Source organism: Phlebotomus argentipes, unplaced genomic scaffold (genome assembly GCF_947086385.1).
Source record: "Phlebotomus argentipes unplaced genomic scaffold, Phlebotomus argentipes genome assembly scaffold_4, whole genome shotgun sequence".
Taxonomy (NCBI): Eukaryota; Metazoa; Arthropoda; class Insecta; order Diptera; family Psychodidae; genus Phlebotomus; species Phlebotomus argentipes.
The window spans coordinates 12,384,917-12,410,026 of NW_026776174.1; the positions used below are offsets into that span (position 1 = coordinate 12,384,917).

Sequence of the window (25,110 nt, forward strand, 5' to 3'; positions counted from 1 at the left end):
TGAGATGATCTTCCTCGGCGTTCGCACGCGAGCGGCGGATGTGTGAGAAAGACGAGCCTAGGACACTCACAGTGTGCGGCTGCATGTATTGGCCGGGCGTGATGGATGCGCTTCTGCCGAGAACACTGCCCTCGCGCATCTTCTCTCGCCATGGGGACGCATTCTATTTCGAGAGGAGTAGGTCGTGTGCCGAACGCCGGTGGGTTGGGGCGCGGTTGACATTGAATTCCGGGCACACTTGGGGGTGTGCAAGAGCTCAAGGACGCCATCGACGCAGGTGTGAGAGCGCGAGCTTGCGAAGCCTCCGCAGGAAGTCGAGAGATAGGAAATGCTGTAAAATGTGTCACTCTAGAAAATCAATAGTGAAGAAAATCTGAAGCAAGGGCTTCTTAGCGTGATTCCACTAACTATTAACACGTATTTATCACCGTCGAGAGATGATCGCAAAACACAGTGAGGAAAACACTCTTGTTTATTTTTGGATCATGTGTTTATGTATGTTAATACTTGAGGCTAAATTGGAGAATGTTGTGCAATCCACCTAGTCACCGGTCAAGAGAGAAAAACAAATATTGCGGCATTTTCTGGCAAATTTAGCTCTTTGGATTCTCTACACTTTCTTCTCTACAAAATTTCCCAAGAATCTCTCCTCATCAATTTGTTTGCACTGAGATAAATTTGGTGCAATATTCGCCATGGTTTCCAGCTTCCTTTTCAGTAAAGATAAAGCGTTGATTTTAGTTATTCTCAAGCCAAAAATCACGTCTTGGCTCTAGCTTTACGAGATTATCGTTTGTTATTCTTAGCGAGATGTTATATACTAGCTTGATGTCCTCGAACTTAAGCGATGTGGTTATTCGGAAGTTCATCATCATCATGGCCACAATTGTACGGACAGAAAAGAGACCGTAAATCATTCCTATGCAATTCCTGGGGCCACAAGAGAACGGCATGTACTGGAAAGGATGTCTTTTTGCCACTCTTTCGGGCAGGAAGTTGTCAGGATCGAAGAGATCAGGATTCGGCCCAAAAGCCACGGGATCTCGATTGTTTCGCATGATCGGAATCCCAATCATTGTTCCAGATGGCACGGTAAGATTCTCTGAAATGCGAGAGAATGATTAGTGAATTTTAATCCATGATTTATTCAAATGCGACATCTAATTTTCCCGTCAATAAATGTGAATTTGTCGCGAATGACTCGAACTGCATTCTGAAGTCACGCAAATATTCAATAACAGGTATTAAAGTTGATTGAGATCAAACTCACTCAATTTAATGTCTTTCGTGGTGTGTCTGCCGATGTACGGAATCACAGGATAGAGTCGTAGTGTCTCCTTGATGACCATGTCCAAGTAAGTGAGTTGCTTCAGGCTGTCATAGTCAACAGGAACGGATTTGTCCGTGAAAACCGTCTTAAGCTCATCCACAACCTTCTGCTGAACGTCCTTGTGCATGGCTAACATCAAGATTGTGTAGGAAGCCAAGTGAGTTGATGTGTCGGATCCTGTGTAGAGCATCACATCGAGCTCATCTCGAACATCCTGATAGCCAATGGTTCCTTTAGACCAAAACCTGAACAATTGATTGATTACGGTTTTGGGCTTCTGCTCAAACTCCTTGTTCTGCAGCTTGGCCAATTCTTCGCGCTTCTCATCCTCAGCATCGGCTTCGGGATCGAAGAGGTCCTTCTTCAGCTTAATGATTCTCTTGAGGAAGTCATCCGCAACGCCAAAAGCCGCCTGCTCGATCTTGTACAGATTGGACCACCTGTAGATCCACTCAATGTGATACTGAGCCTGAATCATGCGATAGGCAATCAGATCAGCGCCGGCAATCACGGCGCGCACATATTCGCGATTCTTCTCGTCGTCAATGTCAATGTCAACCTCAGTCGTTGCGGCTGTAAAAGGCATTAGCATTAGTGTGCTAAAACGAGGGCTTTAGGGGTGAAATTACACAATTGACTCACACGAGATCATGTCCACTGCACAGATGTAAAAGTGTTCAAGCAAATTAACGTCCACTCCTTCCTTCTCGGCTTTCAGCTTTTCAACCATCTTCTCAACTTTTCGATGGAAAGTCGGGATTAAAGTCTTAATCATGTTGATGCTGAAAGATGGACTTAGGATTTTGCGATGCACCTTCCAAATGTGCGCTGTTATCAAAGAATATGATTAGCATAATCAGTAAAGAGTGAAAGATAGCGAGGATCTCACCATCCGCAGCCACTAAACCGCGATCCTTCTTGAAGAATTTGTAAATATAAGGCTTCCCCATGGCATTTGGATCGGACAGCAGGATCTCCAAATCCTCGGGATTGTCAATGATGATGAAGAGTTGAAAAGGGCCAATCCACGTGTACACCGGCAATTTGACACTGTTCAGTAGTCGATCGACAGTCTCGGTGACGCCTGTGAATGAATTAGCGTTGCAGATCAGCTTAATGATCACTTAATCAACTAATCACTCTATCAACTCATGGAATTTATTTATTGATTCACTGGCAATGCTCTACACACTGCAATTTGCATAAATACTTCAGTGCATCCCATTTACACCTAGAATTGTATTTCATTTGAATACATGAAGCGAATAGCGGGAAACGCTAGAGTAAAATCGAGAGTTTTCCATTTACCGTTATCTTTGCATGACAAATTCAATAATTGCATAAAAACAACCATAGAGCATAAAGCACTTAACAAATCTTATGATGAATATCATTAATTGCACACAGTCAATCTCGCAATTGATCTAATTATTTGCTGAAGATATAATTGCATAGTTTTCGTTGAGCTTTTACGAGTGAGTTTTGAGTTTACTATGTCACGGTGTTCGTCTATCATGATGTTTTTACTCCGAATTCCACTGAGAACTCAATATTTACCTGCGCAATCTTTGCCCAAGAACGAAAATGCCGCTCCAATGAGAGGAAACTCGGGAAAGCGATCCAAATCGGCGCCAATCAGCTTCAGGAGTCTCTTCTTTCGCACTTGAATGTAGATCAGAAGTACCACAATAGACACTGCCAGGAGAACTGCAAAAACACTGACGAGAGCCATTGCGACACTGAGATTTTCCGTGAACCAACCGCACTGGTAGCCGTTCGCCAGCAGATTGATCTGATTGAGAGTGACTGCCGTGGATGCACTTACGCGATTCTATCTCTCTGCTGAGTGTGTAATTAATTGGCGAATCAAGGTGGGGATCAACTCTCAGTCCGGTAAAGGTTGCAAGCGAGCCGAGCTTTCTGGAGTCAATCCGGAATATGATCTGATAGCGTATGGAATTTCTAGAGAAGTCACGCAGTGATAACATGAACCGTAGATGTGATTCGCGTTCCCCGTAACTCAATTTTATCTATAATATTATCAACTATTCAGAACGATTGCAAGTAAATCTGTCTGCTGCATTCGTGAATGGAGGCGCCTGGTAGAAGCTTTCAAATGAAAGCTTTCACAGCAAGACCACAATTTCCTCGTAAGAATCATTACAATTCTTCTCAGAAACATCAATCACTTTGAGCGCTCGGAGCTGCACATTGCAATGACGAAGCTCCATTCATGGTTTGGGGGAGGGACAAAAGACTAATTTACTGACAAATTGCAGTGATTTATTGTCTCACACTCAACCCGAGGAGCTTCACGTTTTCCGCCAAAACTCATTACGCGGCGTGAGACTGACGAGATTCTCATTAGTAATCCGCAGAGTGATGTTGTAAACGACTTTGATGTCCTCAAACCGTATTCGAGTGCTTATTTTGAAGTTCATCATCATCATTGCCACAATTGTGCGGACAGAAAAGAGGGCATAAGTCATGCCTATGCAATTCCTGGGACCACAAGAGAACGGCATGTACTGGAAAGGATGTCTCTTGGCCACTCTCTCCGGCAGAAAGTTGTCAGGATCGAAGAGTTCGGGGTTCGGCCCAAAAGCCACGGGATTTCTGTGCATCCGAATGAAGGGAACTCCTATCATCGTTCCGGCAGGAACAGTGAAGTTCTCTGAAAGTAGAATAGATGATTGTTTCACAGCATATTTAAAATTTATCAACAATTTACAACTTACTGAGCTTTACATCTTCCTTGACTTCACGCGCAACGTAAGGAATAACTGGATAGAGTCGAAGAGTCTCCTTGATGACCATCTCAAGATAAGTGAGTTGCTTCACACTGTCATAATCGAAAGGCACGGATTCGTCCACGAAAACACTTTGCAGTTCTTCCACGACTTTTTGCTGGATTTCAGGATGAATTGCCAGCATGAGAAGTGTGTAGGAAGACAAGTGAGTTGATGTGTCAGCTCCGGTGTACAACATAACTTCAAGTTCATCGCGCACATCCTTAAAGTCCAGCTGTCCTCGAGTCCAGTAGCGAAAGAGTTGGTTAATGATTATCTTGGGCTTCGTCTCAATCTCTTCATTGTTGAGCCTTGCCAATTCCTCTCTTCGCTCTTCTTCAGCATCTGCTGCTTCATCAAACATCGTCCTTTTAAGTTTGATAATGCCATCTAGGAATTTATTCACCGCCACCACAGCTTTCTTCTCCACTTTGTACAGATTCGAGAGTCTGTAGATCCACTCAATGTGATAGGGAACAGTGATAATGCGCGTGGCAATCAAATCAGCACCGGCAATTACAGCTTTGAGATATTCGCGGTTCTTCCCATCCTGTAGGTCAATATCCACTCCAGTCGCGGACGCTGGAAAACACAATGATTGTGAGACAAAAATTAGAGATTCACCAAGTATTATTACTTGATATCATGTCCAAAGTGCACATGTACAGATAGTCCAGCAGATTAACGTCAACTCCTTCCTCGAGTTCCTTGATTTTGCTGATCATTTTGTTGATTTTGGTCGGAAACATCGGTATGAGGTGCTTCATGACGTTTATTGAGAATGACGGGTTGAGAATCTTCCTGTGCGTCTTCCAGATATGAGCTGAAAAACATATAATTTAGAGAAACTTCCCATGGAAATGCACATTAATTTCTAATACTAACGTTGAGATGTGATTAATCCTCGGTCGTTCTTGAAGAACTTATAAATGTAGGGCTTGTAAAGGGCTGATTGATCCGAAAGAAGGGTTTCGAGGTCCTGAAATATTAATTTTTGCTGTTAATTGTAGAAAATATGATTCAGAATATCCAACTTTACCTCAGGGTCATCTATCACCATTATAAGTTTGAGAGGTCCAACCCAAGTGTATGCCGGCAAATTAACGTTCTTCAGCAAGTGGTCAATTGTAGCGGTTATTCCTGTGAACACGGATTCAGCGTAAAGTGACGAGATTATAAGAATTCAATTAATAACGTACAATTTTATGCGCCTATTCAACTTGTAAAATCACCTGTTATTAGATCAAATTTACATATTATCATTCATGAGGGTGAATTAATTATCTCATCCTCACATGAGTGCTTCAATGCTCTAAAACATATAACATGACGACAAGATTTATTGTCTTAGAAAGCTGGTTTACGATGTTTCTTAGAGATTCAATTAGCTTATCAATGAATCACTTTTGCCATGATTTATGTTACCTGCAACGTCCTTCCCGGCAAAAGAGTGAACTCCACCGATTATTGGCCACTGGGGAAAATGATCGAGATGTCCAATCATCTTCAGAATTCGTCTCTTCTTCACATGCACATAAACAGTGGCCGCTAGGATGGTTAATCCCATTAGAATAAGAGCGACACCCATAATTTCACTAAAAAAAAATGCTTCACCTCAAGAATTTGATACTGTATAACTTGTAAGGCAGATCAACTAACTCATACTTGAACTGAGTATTGACTGAGCGATCGTCTTGAGCGCTGAGCTCAAAGCTCCCTCCCTTGACTCTCTGGCGCTTCCTGGTGGGATAATGGCTGCGATGTGTGATCTTCTCACACCGCTACCTAGTATTTTCCATAAATGTCTCACCTTACTCGGGAAATCGAGTAATTGCAGGCGAATTAACGTGACAGTGGCAGAGAATGAATATTTAAATTATGTGGCTTGTGGCTTATGATCTCCCACAAGGTGACGAGAATTAATCATTCTGAAATGCAGACTGAAATTGTCGTTATCACCCTTCGCGATGTTTCTGGTTCATTGTCAAGTTGGGGAAAATGCGTGCAAGTTCAAATGGTTAAGCATTGAATGTCATTTGAGATTATGCATGTGAGATTATGCGAAATCTTTGGATCTCAATTTGTTAATTCGACAGTGATGTCATTGTGGTTAATTACATACAGAGAGAATGCGGAGATTATCAGTGAAGAATCCGCGCAACAATTAATCATATGCACAAGGTGTCCCTCATTTCGTGCTGAAGAATGCGCGTTGGATGTGAACTGGGAAGCGGCAAAGTGTATCAATTATTGAACTCTCTCAATAGATCAGTGCCAATTAATGATGGAGAGAGATCGCCTGAGAAGGCAATTAATTGAGAGACAATGCCACGATTAAACAGCAGTGCGGCACACATGGGAAAAGAGGAGGTGATTCGAGGCGATCGCGATCGTCTAGCATGAGAATTCTATGATCAGTGTTGTGCGCATAGCATTTCAGATAAGTGGCTTGGAAGAGAGTCTCGAAATGGGATTTTTCAGTGTTTTCCTGACACTTTCAGCCACTTGTTTGGTGGTTTTCTTGTTGTATGTGTTTTTGGAGAAGAGAAGATTAAACAAACTTGTGGGACACTTGAATAAATTCCCTGAGCATCCATTTATTGGTGGAATTATGGCTTTTATTGGGAAAGATCCTGAGGAAATTACAAAATATGCAGTAAAACTCCTTGAGGAAGTCGAACTCCCAGCAACAGTCTTTGTAGGACCTCTCAAAATGATCGTTTTCATTGATGATCCTGAGGTGAATATCTTTTATTATCTTGATATTTTTCATAAATTAATGATCGTATATTTTATTATTGTTTCAAGGACTTGGAAATCCTTCTGTCGGACCCAAACGCCATGGCAAAACCGTACATGTACAAGTTTTTCAAAAACGATCGAGGACTTGTGGCCGCTCCTGTTAACATTTGGAGGCTCCATCGAAAGATATTGAGTCCATCCTTTGGCTTAAATGTTATTAAGACGCTGATCCCAATCTTTAACCAGAAAGTCCAAGTAATGGTCAGCAATTTAGCTAAACAAGTGGAAGGAGCGAATATTAACATTCTAGAGCACATGTACTCTTGTGTTTTGGATCTCATAACAAGTGAGTTCGATTAAGAATGCTATTCAAGGAATTAGCTAACAGGTTTCTTTGTCAGCTACTCTCACTGACGTGGATATTGACGTGCAGGAGGGGAAAAACCAAGACTACTTGGAAGCCGTTAAGACCGCCTCGTCGGTTGTGGCAACTCGTGTCGCTAAGACAATTTATCACATTGATTGGATATTCAATTGGTCTGAAATGTATAGAATTCAGATGAAATCTCTTGCCAAAATTCATAACTTCTTCGATCGGATAATTAAGATGAAGAGGGAAATGTTCGATGAAGTTGAGGATGCCGAAGAGGAGCGGCGAGAAGAACAGGCTTTGCTGAATAATGAGGAAATTGAGCAGAAGCCCAAGATTGTCATCAATCAACTCTTCAGATATTGGGTGAAGGGACAGATTGGATTCCGAGATGTCAGGGGTGAATTGGATGTTATGCTGTACTCAGCTTCAGACACAACAACCAATCTGGCTTCCTACACGCTTCTGATGCTGGCAATGCATCCTGAAGTGCAGGCGAAGGCAATTGCAGAGCTTAAAGAAGTGTTTGTGAATGATAACGTCTCAATTGATTACAACAGTGTCAAGCAACTACAATATTTAGACATGGTCATCAAAGAAACGTTGAGATTATATCCAGTAATACCCTATATTGGACGAGAAGTGTCTCAGGATGTTAAGCTGAGTAAGTGTCTTCTCTCCAATTAACATTTCTGCTCTTCCTTACGCGAATGTGAATCACTTCATAGAGTGTTTCTGGTGTTTACAGAAAACTTAACCGTTCCTGCTGGAACTGCTGTAGGAATACCGATTTTGTGGATCAATCGGAATCCCAAAACTTGGGGTCCAAAAGCTCATCTCTTCAATCCTGACAATTTCCTCCCTGAGAAGGTCGCCAAGAGACATCCTTATCAGTATCTCGCCTTCTCCGGAGGTCCTAGAAATTGCATAGGCATGACTTACGGTCTAATTGCTGCTCGGACGATTGTCGCCTGTGTGTTGATGAACTTCAGACTCAGCACAACCCTCAAGTTCGACGACATCCGAATGGTCTTCAACATAACTCTCCGAATAATAAATGAGAACTTTATTCAACTCGAGCGTCGAACAGATTTCTTTAGCCACTAAATGGAGTCGATAAAAGCAATAAACAGTTTATTTATTGCACAATTAATAATGCAATTTTATTACCATTTCACTACAAGACCTTACAAATTGAGATGAGAGAGTATAAAAAAGACTTAAACGATTGCACAACATTTTCCTATATTGCACGACATATGAATATCAATAGCATTTCAAGCCACAAAATTGCTCTAATTATGATTTTATAGCTCTTAAATCTAAACAATTATAACTTGTCTCCCACGCTTTTCATATCTCTCTTCCTCCACTTTTACCTTCTCTTTCTCTCGATACAAATTTCCAACCCATCAGATAACATGACGCTAACGTGTTTATTGTGTGGAATAAGAGGTACAATATATAAGTAAATTTTCTTTCTCAATGGCGAATAAGATGATTATCACAATAGCAGGAATGATACACTGTTGAATTTTTGCCCTTTCTTCGCCTCAAATTTTCTCTAATTGCAGCAAAAATGCCGAAAAGTATTGCTCAAGTTGTGAATAAATACAAAGGGCAACCGGAGATGTTGGAAGATGAGGTGTTACAAAATAGTGAGCATAATTAGTGAGTGCCTCGTAGAATAGTGCAATCCGGTCCTCTTCTGCCGACTTCTGTCCACAGACAGTCTCCAGTGTGAAGCTGACGGACGAAATCAATTGGGTGAATATTTTTGCACGAAAAATATATTCAATTGATCTGAAGATGGGCTAAATTGGCTGACCCTCGCGCTGCGGCACTATTTCTACGAGAGTGGATGATAGATAGAGTCCTCAACCGCCCGGGGTTTTCTTTGATCCCAACCCAACACCATGCATTTGCCTAACTTATAGCCTACACGTCTACCCTAGAGCTAGTCAGAAGGTACTGCAATTCTTCGGTTTCGGCGTCAAATCCTATGGCAAGTAGCCAAGGGAGTCCTCGAGCGAGGCGCTGACAGGTCTGGGACTGACCGGCTGATAGTAGCCCTCGGACTTAGTCGTTCTCTTGGACAGTTTGTCGCGAGCTTCCTTCTTCGGGATGCCTTCTGACTTGCTTGTAAAATCATTCTTAGCCCTAGCGCACCTGCCTCTGCGCTCCTTCTGGCCTTGCTGACCCTGCGCCAGGCTCGAGATGTCCGTCGTCTGGCTAAGCTTCACGTCAGCAAACACCGCGGCCATCTCGACGCTCTTCTTCACGCTGAGCGCCTCCTGAGCGCGCTGCTCCGTATCGGCACTGTCTCCCGATGCTCCACCGACCGTGAACAATTCATAGTCCAGCGCCAGGTTGTCCCTGCGATTCCTGCACTTCTGCAGCGGCCTGCTATTCACGCGCCGGCAGTAACACTTGCTGGCGCTCACGCAGCTGTCCGTGTCACACCAGGTCGTGTGCGACTCCGCGCCCTCACCCATCGAGCAGTAGCACTTATCTTCCGTACGACAGCTCATCAGAGACTCTCGATTGCCAGGCTTACTGGCATTGCAGGCTAGCTTGGCGCTGACCTCGTGATCGGCTCCCAAACTGCAGTAGCAGCGATCAGCCGATGTGCAAGTGCAGGCCTCGGAATCGTAGCTGCACTCAGAGCATGACACATACCTGAACAAGAGCATTTTTACAGAAGATTATTAATAAAAATTGCATATATTTGGCTCAAAATAGAGCAGTTTAGCTCTTGAAAGAGCTAAAAATCTAAGGATTCTTTGTGAGATGTAAACTTTGATACTTACCCGCTGGAACTGTTCCTGTTCTGGGCGTTCATTGTGTGCTCATTACGAGTCTCCGACACGTCTGAGCCACTAGTTCCAGCTCTGATGCGTTGCTCATTCTTCAGGTGATTCTCAATCGCCTTAGAAGGCTCAGGCAGCTGAGGCTGGGACACCTGAGCTTTGGCCTTGCTGGCTTTTGACTTTCCGCTGCGAAATTTCCCGAAGCGAAAGACCTTCTTGAGCCCTTTCGCCCCCACGAGCATCTTCTTTCGTTGGTTCTAGCGAAGAAGAGAAATACCAGAGGTTAATGAGATGCAAGATCATTAGGCAAATGTATGTGGAATAATTTATTAGTCAATTGTGTATCTCGTTAAGCCGCATTGAATAATCATGTTGCAGCGACATTAAATTGAGAGAAGTGTTTTATTCATGAATTACATAAAATTTGCCAAATGCAAAGTGTAATGTGATATGCGACGCGTGATTATCGAGAGTTACCTGGATGTTGCTATTCCGCCTCCTCAGCTTCTTCTTCTTCTGCCTCCTCATGATGCTCTTGGAGCGCTGATACAGCTCATCCTTGGTGAGTGTGACAGCCAGCTTGAGCAGGAACTCCTTGTAGATGGGCTTCAGATCGTTGAAGGACATCCCGTCTGAGTTGATTATGGCATTGAGAATTTCATCCAGCGAATGCAGATTCTCCTGCAGGCGGAACTCGTTGAAGAGCTCGCTGAAGCCCAGGGGCGACCTGAAGATGGGATTTACTCTATTCGACTGTTTTACACTGTTCCAACCGCGAAAAATCTTACCCTCCACCGCCGCCGAGCTTCCCAGCGTGTCGTCTGGTGGCTCGCGACTTGTAGCGCGTCAGGCCGCTGGTGTTCAGGAAGCTTCCCGATCGGGGAATGGCGACGCGTGTAAGGATGTCTCCGCCGGACGCATCGTGGCTGGGCGGCTCTGGCATGGCAGCGCTATTCCGGGCCTTGCTCTGCTCATTCAAGTACGACATTGACGAGTTGTACATTTCACCAGGTTTTTCTGTGGAAGCACAGGCAGAGAGATCAGCAGAAGAAGTGGGGAAAGGCGTGCGTGGGCAGATACCTTTAGAAAGTGGAATCGGCGGCGCCCTCTTGGTCTTGCTCGACTTCTTCTTCCTCTCCTCCGTGGACGTTTCCGTCTCGATAGCCTCTCGGATGGCGTCACTCTCACCGCTCAGTGAACTCGTGGCACTCCTCTTCTTGCGTGGCGGGCGCGCCGGCGGCGGGATTGATCTGTGCGACACGGACTTCTGAGCAATACTCGAGCCCAGCTTGTTCGTCACGGAGCTGCTGGCGATGCTCATGCAACTCACGCCGTTCCTGTTCTTCGGCCGCTTCTTCTCATTGGGTCCACTACCCATGTGCGCCATTAGGCTCTGATACAGTGTCGCAGCGATCACGATCGCGTCCTCCGGCGACTGGCAGACAAATGCGTGGCACTCCAGCTGCTTCGGCATGCCGGCCGAACGCATCACCACCGCGAAGATCGGTGCGTGGAGGCTGGAAGACAAACGCCTCTTGTCCGAAGCGCTCAGCGGCTGGAACAGCGAGCTCTTGTCGATGTTCTCAGGATCCGTGATCAGAGGCAGAAAGGCCGCTCCGCCTTCCGACGCTGACACCACGAACTTCACCGCTGACCACACGGCGATGTTATGAAAAGGCGTCAGGAGCGGCTCACGGCCGTTCGTGAGCCTCACGCGCAGACCTTTAGTGCAAATGTCCAAGTTTCCTGCATTCTGATTCTGCAACAGGAAGGCAATTGAGCATTAATTCTCAGAGATTGCAAACTTCCAGCAATCTTCCGGAAAGATGAAGAGAATTAGTATTTTGACAATATCAATTTTTTCACACAATTTCTGCGTGTAAAAAATAGCAAAAGGAATCGCTAAAGCATTAACTGAAGAAAATACTCTTAAGAATGGCATATGAACATGTGCAACAGAGAACAACAAGCTTAAAGATTCAGTGTTAAAAAACAGTCTTTACTGTTTATGCATAAGAATTTCACGGAAGATATTCAGTGCGAACAGAAAATATGATAAAATTCAAATAAGCAATAAATATGAAAAATTTATGACCGCCCTAGAAACCCTCGGTCTTTAGTGGGAGTTGATTAAAATGGACTTGTTTTTCTTCAAAATCCTCCGAGCATGAAAATCTCGGCAAAAATCGTTTCTTATTTTCATTTGAAATTTCTAGTTATTTGAAATTTTAAAGTGATCTGTTGATGTCCAACCAGGTGAAGGTTTGTTATTTCTTCAATATCTGTCGTATATTTTACCATCTTTTTAATGCAATTCAAATTGCAAAAAAACACACACCTTTCGAGTGAAATTTATTAGGCATAATGAATTTATTATTCGGTGTTTTGAGAGCACTAAAAATCCTAATCTTTTTGAGATCAAATCCAATATAACCGCAATGCGATTGAGCTGCAAAAATGCTGATGCTTTTTCTCGTAATGATTAGAGATTTCTAATTCGCAAGCATATGTGCGAGTATGTTCTCTTTATGACGCTTTTTATGTACTACGCGAAGTAAGGCGATAGCGTTTAATTATGTGACGATCGAGACAAGCGCACTGACATTGCGCGAGTGTGCGTGGCAAAAGCTGCTGGCTAAGTTCAAGATCAGTAACTGGGTCACAGAAACAAATCCAAGAATTCAATTTTACGTGCAGCGATGGCTGAGGAATGCAGAGGGAAAGCTGGGCAGGAGGATACTCACTCCGTGTCCTGCGCCGCTGAGGTAGAGCTGTCGCAGAGGCTGCTGCAGGCCTTGCAGGCTCGTGACCTTGTTGGGCAGCGGCAGGGCGCCCAGGCACCTCACGGCGAAGTGGCAGGACGAGGCGTCCTTGGCCACGTCCGTGAACATCCGCTCAATCTGCGCCTGGACACTGTTGCCGATCCTCTTGCTCTCGCGATGTTCACGATTTCTCCCGGAACTGCGAACGGATCCGCGATAGGAAGACCCGTGAACGGATCCCTTGCGATCTCTCACCGACGCACGATCATCGAAGCGATGACTGATGATCGATCTGCAAGACAAGCCCACAATTTGAACGAAGCCCTCACACTTTTCCCTATAAACTATAAACTATAAACACACACCGTGCCTGCTTCTTCGCTTTCGACCCAAAAAACTTGAAAATTGATTTACTATCGAATATATTTGAATATGTCATTTCGAATCGATATTATATTTCACCAAAAAGATCACAGTATTCACAGATATTTTTCACGCGGAGGCTTCTTTTGTGAATATCGCGCACTAACGGAGGAAATATACATCACGATCGCCTCGATATTTCCCACTGAACTGATCTTCTTCATTCACCGCCAGTCGACCGATCGTAACTGTTTTCCCTTGGTCATCTTCTCTCATAGTTTTCCTCAAGCAGCCAGCATTGCTCTGCAAGTTGCAAGTCGCGGTGGGCAGGTTTGGCGAGTTGGTTCGCCAGCAACTTTGTGGGGCAAATATAATGTTTTTTCTCTCCACTCCACATTGGCTCTACTTTGCGCTCCGCGCCTTGTGCGCGAAGAGGGAAATAAATCGTGTGGGACTCTTTATCTCAAACGATCCGCTAGTGACATAAATGTTCTATTTTGTGCACGATCGCCCATTGCAAAGATATGGTAATGAAGTTGCATTTGGAATATTATAGGCAAAACAACTCACCGCGTATCGTCAAACATGAGGTCAATTTTTTGCTTGTAGATGGAATTTCTGCTGATGCTCGACATTGTGTCACAATGATCGCCGAGCAGACGAAATCCCGACGATGAACTCGATCCTCTTCTTGCACGACTCATCTTGGACAGTGTATCCACTTTGCATGTGACCATTTTCCGTTTCACTTCTCACGCTCACCGAAAAGATCCATAAAAAGAACACATCACTGGACAATATTGCACATTGAATTGCTACTTGGAATGAAAACACCGAGAGCAGAAGAATGTTCTTTCACTTTGGAGAATCGAATTCAGATTGAAATCCAACACTTTCAATTTATTTTGATCGTTGAAGCAAATTCAATTCACGTGGAATTAACACCTCGCCAATACACCTCAATGTTCTCAGCACCGTTCATTCTTTGCTGGGTGATTAATAACGGTTTGCGCACTTTTCCACACAGACCCAATCACACGAATTGCAATTTGTCTTGTGATCATCTCTATCTTCCTGACTCGTGACCCATTTCCGCCTCTCCGCATCTGCGGCCAGCAGAATCTGCAACGAGGGAAGAACACATTGATTAGAAGTTCAATTTCTCTTCGCTCAATCAATTCGGTTAAGCTTTTTTCTCTCTTTGCCTAATGGACTAATCAAAAATTGGAAATTTTTACAGTTTCCCTCACAGTTACCAGAGTCTCACTTGCACGCGTACTTTTGGCACCACGTGCGCCCCAAAGATGCTCCTAATCTGACCACGAGATGAAAATGAGGAGCATATTTGAATTTCTCATTCTTCATATCCCAGAAACGCACTCCAATTACATTGTGAACACCATCGAATTTCATGTGTGCGTATTTCGCCAGGTGAAATTTGTGTACTGGGAAAATTGAAATTGTCCAATACATAAACATAAGCCAATTTCTTCAGGTTACTAGGTGGATGGCTTCGCAGAGAAACACCGGAAGCCAATTGCAGTGCCAAGAGTGGGGCAAATTGTTCTTGCCACTCGTATTGACTATGAAGCAATCTTTCACGGAAATTTTCAAATAATTTCATGAATTCATAAAATAATAATTTTCTGGGCAATTTGGTCAGGCAATTACTTTGCAGTGCTCTTTCGTGTGACCAAAGCTCTCACACATGCCACATTATTTTCCGATTTCTTCATGAAAGAATATTTCATTGTGATTTCGAGTGAAAATGTCTCTTACGTTAAGAGAAAGAAATAACTCTGCTGATCTTCAATCATATCTCTTTTTAATATTTAAGTTTAAAGAATTCGTTAATCTAAGTTGAACCCCAAATGTCTGCTACGCAAAATCTCATCTCGCTTATCCAGTTTTATCTTTTATAAGACTAATTATTAAAATGTCATAAAGAGTGGGTCCACTTAAGAGGTTTCCCAAAGAACTTGTCGATCTCATAACGAGCTTCTGCGAGCTGAGGACAGCTAATAAATGCAGAAAAGTGTGCTACTTCAAAACCTCGCCTTCGCGCAATGTCCGGTTCTTTGACATGCAAACACATCAATATAAATATTATGCTAAGTATCTCTGCATGAGTTTGAAGTGCCTCTCGCGATGGGAAAGACTCACTCACCACACTTTAACACTTAAGCTTTTGATCTGGCACTTAATCTCATCGCTATTCATCTGGATTATTATTCACTGTGTAATAAGAATTTCACACCTTTGAATAATTTCATCAAGTGTATTTCACGATGCGATATTTCAGAATATTAGTGAAACTCTTTCAGTAAATTTGCAAATGATCTTTCCCACCTATTGCAAATTAATTTGAGGATTTTATTGCACTGTGATTTTTAATGGGATCGAAGAAGCGACGCTCAATTTCATCTAATACGTGATGGTATGGAATAAATTTCTTTAACGGTTACTCGGATTAAATGAATTTCCTCATCCAAATGTAATTGCAAAATAATGTGTTTCATCTAAACCGCAACACGGGAATTGATCGCTTTTTGGTTTATCAGTTTATTGTGCATTTTCTGCCATTTTTCCTCCTGGTGAAAGTTCAAGAGCAAATGTCTCTGCAATGGAAGCTGAGTGCTCGAATGCAGGTCAGCCATTTGACTGCGCTGAGAACATTTCAGGGCAATTGCACTCTTTATCGATTAATCGTTAACCATATTTCTCAAGGAAATCGCACTGTCTCACGGAGACTCGCTTCCGCGCACTCAAAAAATCACGCGCTTCCAGTAATTTCACGAATTTTACGGCAATGTAAATTGGGATACCAATTGTTGAGTGTGCACACGCACTGAGGAACGCACATATAAATTTTTGTGAGGCGCCTCTTCTTCTACTAATTACTCTTTATTATGTCAGTAGGGAAATGGCTGAAGAGAAGAAGAAAAAAAAACTTTCGGAAGGCTGCAATTATTTTAATTAAATCCTCATAATTTTAAAAACACACAAATGCAACTAAATTGTTGGAGTGTTGGCGGAGAAAAAGTGCGCGCACTGGAAGAAGCTCACGAGCATTTAAACATACTTTGCCCGCGGCTGCGGAGGAAAATGAGCATCGCAAGGGAAAAAAGACAACAGATGGTGGCTGAATATTGTGAGCATAACTATCAATGACTTATGAATGGAAAACTATTATTTCATCGCGTCTGAAGAGGATAAACACTGCGAGTATGTGTTCCGTGTGAAATCAGAACAGACAATCAATATGTCTTCTCCCCTTCGTAATCTCTAAATAATCATGAGAATTGAAAATTATTTCACTCCAGCGCCTCAATTGAATGCAACAAAGAGACTGTGGATGATTACTTTGACGCCTTTTTAACTCTTAAGACCTTTTTCTTGCCTAATATGATCGATTGTGTCGTTTTTTTCGGAGCACACAAAAACACCACAGCAATTTACCAACAATAAATATTATTGCGAAAATTCAATTTTCAACCAATTCTCACCATTTTTCACTCTTCATTGATGCAATCAAGTGTATTTCGTGCGGATGGAAATTAATCATCTGCTGAAGTGTCGATCGGCCAAGTTTTAATGGAAGGAAAGTAACTGATAAAATGTATCATCCAAAAAATTTCACTTTTTACCAACTGGCAAGTCCAGTAAATACTTTCTTTGGGCCGATTTAACATATCACAAAAAGACTGGCCGCTGTTTTGAGCGATTTTCCACGGTCTGCAGAGTGAAACTTGTGTGGTTCATTAGTCAGTGGCGCTGCTCAACTTGAGATTTGTGATGTTCAACAATGAAAATGCCACAGAATAGCGTCTTTGTGAAATCATTCATCAAGGCAAATTTACCGTACATTATTGGGAAAATTTGAAATGCAAGTTCGCGCGGATTCTTGCGCAGCGCCAAAATTGCATGCGAGAGAAAGGAAAAGTCTTTGAATTTCACCCCCCATTTTTCAGCAATTCTTCATGAATAATTCACCATTTGAATTGCAGAGAGACTCAATGTTTGCCAACTGTGAAAAATCGCGCCATTGCAATCGAGACGATGAAACGCATCAAACAAAGTGTACAAAGTTGCGGAGGAAATTGAGTTCTTGCGCATGTAAATTGCCATGGATGAAGATTTATGTGTCCAGTGAGCCTCTCACCGAGGAAATGAGGACAATTCTCTTCCTGCAATTCTTGAACTCTTGTCTCATCGGTATTTATTTTGTGCAGTTAATTGGCCGAACCCTGGATTAGAACCTGCTTTGCAATATCAGGAAAACGGTATGTTCGCGTCGCCTATAACAGTGAACCATTTTTATCTCTGCCTTCTATTCATTTACCTATATTTATTCCTCGACTGAGAATTCCTTAAAGAAGTCTTCTTGCGCGTGCTCTGTCGCTGCGAGATAGCAATAAATTGCCCACATTTTATACCGTTGATATGCAATAAAGATTCCCGCATCACTTCTCGCGACTCCGGAGGCTGGTTTTTAACCCAGCCAATAACGTGCGTTTAATTGACGATTTGTGCCAATGATGCCAGTGTCTCTGCGTGACAAAAGAGATGGCTTTTCTCTGCTTCATATCTGATAAATTGTCTTTTTAGTGCGAATATTCAAGAGATCTGCGAAATAAGTTCTTTCTTGACAGAATTCTGCACTGATTGGAAAGCTCTCAGGTTTTTTTGTTGAAGTTGTGTTTTTAATTATTCCATTAGCTTCAGTCACGAACTTCAGAATAATTATTTAAACGATTTAAGCCAATTTCGTGAAGCACATAAAATAGACTATTTGCACAATTAAATACTCCAAAACTCTGCATTGTCGTCAATTGACAATAACAGCAAAATTCTTGCTTAGGAACAGTAACCGTTTCTGTCACGATTTTTTAAGTATAAATATAATTGTGTTCTCGAATGATTGATAAACAGTTTTTGAATTTCTGCATTGAAGTACAAAGCAAAAAAATGAACCCAGTTTTCGAGAAAAGTGTCTTTGTTTGGATTTTATTCCTGGTTTCGCTGTTTATCAGAGAAGGTATAATTATAGTCTTAAAAACATAGACAATGCAAGAATTATATATTTGTGATCATTTCAATCACTTTGCAGGCTTGGGATGTACTAATTTTCTGGGTATACCAACAAGTTTTCCAGATGAAAACGGAAAATGTCCAGGCGATTGTAAGTATACGAATATGAGTTTGAAAGATTAACCTAAAAATTCGAGGTTTAAATTTTCATCTGTGGAGTTTACTAACAATTAGATAGAATTCTTGATAGAAATTCATTCATGAATACAGAATTAATTCAAACGATACATTTTATATTAATTTATCAACCGTTTTCTTAAAAAAGTCGGTGAAAAATGCATTTGTTTGTAGAAAAAGTCAGTATCTTAATGTATCCTTTTTTTATTATTACAGATGATAAGTAAAAAACTAACTCCGATGATGTTTCCAGTCCCAGAAGAGAACCAAAACACCCAAGTCTTACTATCGTCATAATCTCCTTGATTCTCGATTGCAGAGATAATTTTAAACCAATGGCTTGGATTTATATTTATTTTTTACGTTGAGGTTCTAATAAATTGAAATGGGGGTTTCTAAAGGATTACAACAAGCTTTTAAATGTTTCTATTCTTTTTCGAAACCCAAATCAATTGGCTATTTAGACTTTTTCCAACTTCTTTATTAAGAGCATTCTGACGAACTTACCGGATCAAATATTTTAAACTCAGCCTACGAAAAGTAGTTCCAATGCATTCTTAACACCTAAAGTTTATGAATCACACATGAAGACTGATTATTTTGTGAGTCAAGAACCGAAAACAGCACTCGAGGATTAGCAAATGAAATGGACTCGAATTAAAGTTGAATCTCATTTCATCCAATCTTGCGCAAATTGTTCAACTATAACGTTGATTTTCGTTTAATTATTACATTATGAGAACTTTCTTTTCTGCACATTTTACGCCTCAATCCAATGCTACTGTGCGCCGTCTGCAATTACAATGATCACTCACTTTTTGCGCCCATGACACTTGCACACAGGATTTTGCACGCTCGCTTCAGATGAGCTGAGCAAATTTAATTTTTCGAGCAATTTCGCCTTTTCTCTTCAAATTGTCGGCATATCAGATGCGCGGTTTCTCGCAATGGTATTTCGCTCATTTGCCTTTACCTTCTTTGGATCGTCTGCAGTTCAGCTATTTAGGAGTTTCCCGCGAGAACTTTTCTTGTATTGCAGCCAGCGAAAAAAAGGTGTGATGCAAGAACAATTTCACTGAATACACTCCTCACGATATATCCTGGGCACATCAATATTCACGAGTGTCGGATTGAATGCTGAATACAATTGCACTGCTTGGTTTTGTGGTACATCGCGTGCCAGTGGTGAATAAACTACACTGAAAACTGTTTTATTTTTTTTTTTTGAACTTCTTGGAGAGTGAAATACTTGCAACACTTCTTCTGCTTTGCACCCAGGCAACCGTCACGACATGAGAGCAAACGCCGACTGAATGGTGGCGACCCAAGTGGCGCTCCGGCTGGCCGTTCAGCGGCCAAGAATTATGCTCAGCACTCTTCCAGAAACACGAGAGACGCACACACTGGAAAGAATCAATAATGCGCGCGATTGCTCTGAATCAACAGTTAGACGGAGGACAAGCTGCTCTTGCCGATCAGTCTGAAATTTATTCAATCCCAAAAGGTTGCGGATTCACAGCTTCCCATGACTGTGCAGAGACTTTACGGCCGCCACGTGAATTTTGCTCTCCAATTTATCTGGAATTAAAGCAAAGCTCAGAAGGAATGCGCGATAAGCTTTTGATAGAAAACTCACAGATTTTGTGCTTGCCGCTCATTGGGAAGAACACTGGCAATTCCACGGCATTTGAGCAAATGAAGACAAAAGGACTCTCAGATTCGCCACCGGGAAATTCCACCATGTAATCCTCTTGTGAGACGCAATTCTGCATTGTTACGTGCCCAAGAAGACATCCTGACGGATATTGACTCGGAAATTTCAAGTTCTTATCATTATAGTAGCGTCTATAGAACTCCTCAACCTCTTTAACGTCTTCCGGATTCACCGGCTTGGCGGTTGAGGCGATCCATAGGCGTCCACGATGGGAAGAGTACCAAGTTCTGCCCTCGTGCTTCTTAATTCCATTCACCAACAGCGAAGCCCATGGTTGATGCATGGACAAACACAGCCCCTGATCCGACAGTTCAAGCATCGCTTTGTCTTGAATCCTGCTGCTAACAAACTTCGTCTGATCAGGCTCTGTGGCAAGTTCTGGAAAAGCTTCATCAATCTTCAGCGAATTCAAGTTAATTTCCCTCAGAGTTTTCCCGTGAAACCTGCTGTCTTCGATGCTCTGCATATTCTTGAATGCATCGTAATCCACATTCTCATCATCGTCCAAGATTTGACGTCCTGAGAAGTCAAATTTGTACTTGTGAGACAAGCGATTGGCGTGCTTCTTCTCCCTCAGTCCGTCCTCGAGCTGCTTCAGCTTCTCTCTCTCCTTGTCCGACAGCCACACAGAGTTGGCTTTGAAGTAGTCAGATTCGTCGTCAATCACAGTTGTTCTCTTCTCACTCTGCCTGTCGTATCCCAAGAGTCTATTCCTCTGCGCAATGGCATCTTCCTTGTCCCTTGACACCTTCGGCTTGGCGCCCTTCGAGCTCGTTTCCTGTTTCTCACAGCTTCCATAATCGACATCCTCCATGTGCTTCACCGCACTTCCACAGAACAAACACGGCCCGACGCCCTCCTGCTCGCACACAATCCTGCCGCAATTGAGGCAGTTGTTGATCAGACTGTGCTTGGATGCCTGGCAATTGCACAAGTGACGCCCTTTCAGCATGATCTCACTGATATTCCCACCGGCAGTGTAGAGATTGGTGAACTTGCTTTTCTTCTTCGGCTTCTCCACTTTGCTCTCCTTCTGATTTTGAATCCCAGGAGCAGCTGTCACTCTTCCGGAAGCGCCCTTCTTCTTGCCATCCTTGGACTTTTGCTCTGAAATTGGAAATTGAATGTAATGTCAAGACTTTCTCTAGGAAGTATTCTCTCTTACTGTATCTTTGGTCCTTGAAATTGCTGACAAACTTCAGGTGATCCTCACAGGAGTAGTCCAGGAGTGTGCTGAAGTACTCATCCACCTCTTCCGGAGAGCGCAGAGACAGAATGTGCCTGAAAGTCAGGGAATTTCACAATGTTGGACAAGTAAACAAATATGTTTCTCAACTTACTGAACCATTTCCTCTGGAATCTCCAAGCCCAGGATGTTGGACAGACTCTCCTGCAGACCCTTATTCATCTTCTGAGTCTTTACACGATGAATTCACTGGGAAAAGGGCAAAATACCACGGAAAACACACCACGAAGCGCACAACGTGACAGTCAATCCGGCTCGCGAATGCGCCAATAAGAAAAGCGTACAAATGGCGAATGGACTCGTCAGTTGGACTTCCACACGAAAAGTCTTACCTTCAATGTAACGAATACTCTTATAAGGAAATATTTTAAAAGTTATATAAAACCCTATTTAATTGTTTTAGCTGTTTTGATTGAGGTTCTGGTGGACTTTGAAAATCCCTGGAGTTCATTTTAAACAAGCGCTCTCGTCTCTCTAGTCAAAAGACAGCTAGACACCAAAATTGCTCTGAATTAATCGAATTCTAGAGATCTAGAGCACTGCTGAAGGGTTCAGTTGGCGAGATTTGGCCAAAACTAGTTGGGCAGAGACAAAGAAATGTGGGGCGCTTGAGTTGAGAAAGCCAAGATCACCTACGGTTCTGCGAAGAGCGGAAATTTAGACCAAAACAAGCCACACCATTAATCACATGCGGAGATCGCTATTCCGTTACGCAATATGATAACGCTGCAGATGTGAAGCTGCGGTCGGGTGAGGTCACACCAAGAACCATCTGAGATGTTTTGCATAATATCCCAATATCCAATATTTCGCGCTGAATAATTCCCACAACAGCTATTCAGAGAGATAGCTTAAGCATTCTCCAGCATTCTCTTGAATATATATGTTTGAATTCTCATCTCTTCGCCAGCCCTGAGAGGCTGTGAATCACGGGAGAAAGAGTCTTTAGTGTCTCTTAATGTTTTGGATGAGGAGACTAGAATTAGAATCATGCAAATGGTAACGGTGATGTTTCCTTTGCAGAGGTGATATTTTCATTGCACACTCTGTCAAATTGGCTCCTTCGCAATTTAAACAGTCGCTGTTGTGTTTGCATAGCTCACAATGGAAGCATTTGTCGGCACGCGACTATGTATTTATGTCGTCATAAATAAGTAGCGACGTGCAGCAATAAAAGCCACCGTCTTCAGATTACAATGCTGACAAGGAGTTGCGCGTACGCTTTTCTTCTTCCCATTCAGCAATCTGAGTCACACTCAATTCTCTGCGGCGAGAGAAAGAAGAAGATGATCCACTTTAGTTGAAATAGTATTTGGAACAGAAATTGAAAGAGATTTTTAATTGTGATATTGAAGTGGAGGCAAAAAGCGATTGAAGAATGATTTCCGCTGTTTAAATTATCTCTCGTGAAACTTTTGAGCTCATTTCAGAGAACCACACACAGGTATTCCATCTGGCTTCAAAGAACTGTTGAGGATGCATAAAAGACGTACGAGTTCAATTCTATTGATGAACAAATGGCTGCTCGAACGGAACTCTTATGCAAGAGGCCAAAAGCACTTGAAACTGTTGAGAGTTGAGGGTCAATGAAATCCATTTTCCACGTACACTTTTCCATATTTGAATAATGCAAATTGAGCTGTTCAGTGCATGAATCGCGGAGAAATGATCTTAAATCTAAGAAGTGGAAAATAAGGCTACTTCCATTGATGATTTATTGCTGAGTTTTGACCTTTGTATTTATTTTAGAGAGTGTTAACCAAGTTGTGTGGCTCCAATTGATCATCGCTTGAGCGGCAATTAACCTTTTTTATTACGATAATTTTCTGTTATCACTGTGTAATTTCTCTTTCCACAATGAGCACATCAATTGCGCCCCCATGCAAATGAACTTGCTGGCGAAGAAAAGCATAAGGTGTTAAAATGGAGATGTTCAAATAGGCAATTAAACCTTGAACGAATTCAGCGATTTAACAGCGGTCAACGGAAGGAAGTACAAAAGCGATCGGTATAATTTCTTGGGCATGTCCGAAGGTGTAAAAGTAACAGTGAACATTTTCTAATAAATAAGCATTTCACATTTTTCAGACTAATTGCAATTGAGATGCTAATTTGAAGGCACTGAGCAGAGTATTCAAAAACGAGGCGTTCATCCAACCAAAGTGATTTTTACATGCCTCTTGAGGTCTCTAACACGAAGTAAAAGTTTTTCACATGCGCCACGAAATAGTGTACATTTTCATTGACTAACATTTAATCCAATTTGTGCTGTTGTAAGTCAAGAAGTATAAAAAAAAAATGTCCATAATCGACTTTCATTTTATGACCACTTAATGTGGCATTAGCATTTCTCATTCGTGGTTTTCAGTCATTTCCACTGGTAATTTTTGCTTAATTGCAAACCTCACTCCTGTGATATATTTCTAATTAGACCTTTTTTCCTGAAAATGCCACGAAAATGGAGAAATCCTCTTGACCATGAAGAAAATTTTCTGCTGAATATTCCAGGCAAGAAAAGATTGCGAGCATTTTGCGCAATGTTTTCTTCGTCTTCAATTGCGAGAAGATAAAATTTATATTGAATTAATCAAGTCTCTGAGATCGTGTAACATGAAATGGATTTTGTAATGATCAAAACACTCTTTTCTCCAACAGTTTTTTTTCTTCTTCTTTAGCGTCTTCTCCTTAAGCAGATCTCTCAATTCTCCCATATTTAAATAAAACATGCATGAAATAGCACAGCCACACGGAAATATTTTACCTTCAATAATGCCATTTCTCTGCACATGGCAATTAACGCATTTCCACCATTTCTTGGAGGGAAAATTTTCACGGAACGCAAAATGTAACACATTTTGCACTCCTACGCAATGTGTACGCATTTCTTCTGTCTTGTTATCTCCATGTGCCATTCAATGACTGTGGGGAAAATGGTTTTTCCACACATCAACAATGCATCTCTTTGCCACATTTTTTGTGCCCCATCAGCTCAATGCTCGCGAATATGATTGAATGGTGAATTGGAACATGATGCTACTCATGCCGAAGAGTCGTCGTGTTTTGTTTTACATCACCAAGGCATTAATTTCGCTGCTCAGCCGCCACAACGCAATGGTACGTGTGAACATGCCATTGTTCACATTACCTTACGTGGGTGCCAGAAGAGATCATGCGCCGGACTCTAAATATGATATCAGCACTGAGAGACGAAGAGTAAAAGTGACACTGGCGATGATGTTATCATCTGACGCCACACGATGTGGAAATACTGGCTTTCGCAGGTAAAAATGCAAGAATGACTAATGGAATGGGCGGAGCTTTGAAGTAGGCGTGTCCACTAATCACTTAACTACTTTATGCCCATCTATTATATCAATTTATTAGCATTATCTAGGGTATATTTTAGTGTATTAGATTCGAAATTCAAGTGAAATTTCAATCTATTTGTTGAATTTTTCCAATGATAATTGCCTCATCAATACAACATTTCATATAAACTGGGTGAATTTATATTGTATGAAAAGATTCTAACAAATCAATTAGAAAATATCGGATTTCCCCAAATTCCCCTTTGTATTTCTCAGGTTTCTCACTTTCTAGTTGCAAACAATACAAGACTGGTTTGCACTTTAGTTCAAAATTAGGGCATTATTCAGTTGTTGCCTCATGCCAAATTCAAGATGATCGAAACAGTTACTTTCTTTTGCATACAAGTTTCAGAGGCATAGATAATCATTTTGAATATGAATTCGGTAATTCGTATTTTTGTTCGTTTT

The 25,110-nt window shown here is 42.0% G+C and overlaps 4 protein-coding genes across 4 annotated transcripts; 1 reads left to right on the forward strand and 3 right to left on the reverse strand.

The window, feature by feature from the left end:
- Positions 1-441: 441 nt before the first annotated feature.
- LOC132258510 (uncharacterized) lies at positions 442-5,863 on the reverse strand. The gene is made up of 11 exons (XM_059755841.1): positions 5,545-5,863; positions 5,159-5,259; positions 5,005-5,098; positions 4,757-4,942; positions 4,069-4,701; positions 3,647-4,004; positions 2,888-3,150; positions 2,220-2,414; positions 1,973-2,158; positions 1,271-1,903; positions 442-1,102 (listed from the first exon to the last, which is right to left on the reverse strand). The coding sequence occupies exons 1-11, from the start codon at positions 5,705-5,707 to the stop codon at positions 738-740; spliced, it is 3,177 nt and encodes a 1,058-aa protein (XP_059611824.1). The 5' UTR covers positions 5,708-5,863; the 3' UTR covers positions 442-737.
- Positions 5,864-6,509: 646 nt separating this feature from the next.
- On the forward strand, positions 6,510-8,339 carry LOC132257381 (cytochrome P450 4C1-like). The gene is made up of 4 exons (XM_059754248.1): positions 6,510-6,859; positions 6,928-7,207; positions 7,263-7,895; positions 7,980-8,339. Exons 1-4 carry the CDS (start codon positions 6,530-6,532, stop codon positions 8,336-8,338), a joined length of 1,602 nt encoding a protein of 533 aa, XP_059610231.1. The 5' UTR covers positions 6,510-6,529; the 3' UTR covers position 8,339.
- Positions 8,340-8,418: 79 nt separating this feature from the next.
- LOC132257616 (uncharacterized) lies at positions 8,419-13,903 on the reverse strand. Its single transcript, XM_059754596.1, has 6 exons — positions 13,737-13,903; positions 12,786-13,095; positions 10,830-11,800; positions 10,519-10,768; positions 10,042-10,298; positions 8,419-9,910 (listed from the first exon to the last, which is right to left on the reverse strand). The coding sequence occupies exons 1-6, from the start codon at positions 13,901-13,903 to the stop codon at positions 9,232-9,234; spliced, it is 2,634 nt and encodes an 877-aa protein (XP_059610579.1). The 3' UTR covers positions 8,419-9,231.
- Positions 13,904-19,807: 5,904 nt separating this feature from the next.
- LOC132257490 (activating signal cointegrator 1) lies at positions 19,808-21,591 on the reverse strand. The gene is made up of 4 exons (XM_059754414.1): positions 21,429-21,591; positions 21,254-21,369; positions 20,011-21,195; positions 19,808-19,952 (listed from the first exon to the last, which is right to left on the reverse strand). Exons 1-4 carry the CDS (start codon positions 21,494-21,496, stop codon positions 19,888-19,890), a joined length of 1,434 nt encoding a protein of 477 aa, XP_059610397.1. The 5' UTR covers positions 21,497-21,591; the 3' UTR covers positions 19,808-19,887.
- Positions 21,592-25,110: the final 3,519 nt, after the last annotated feature.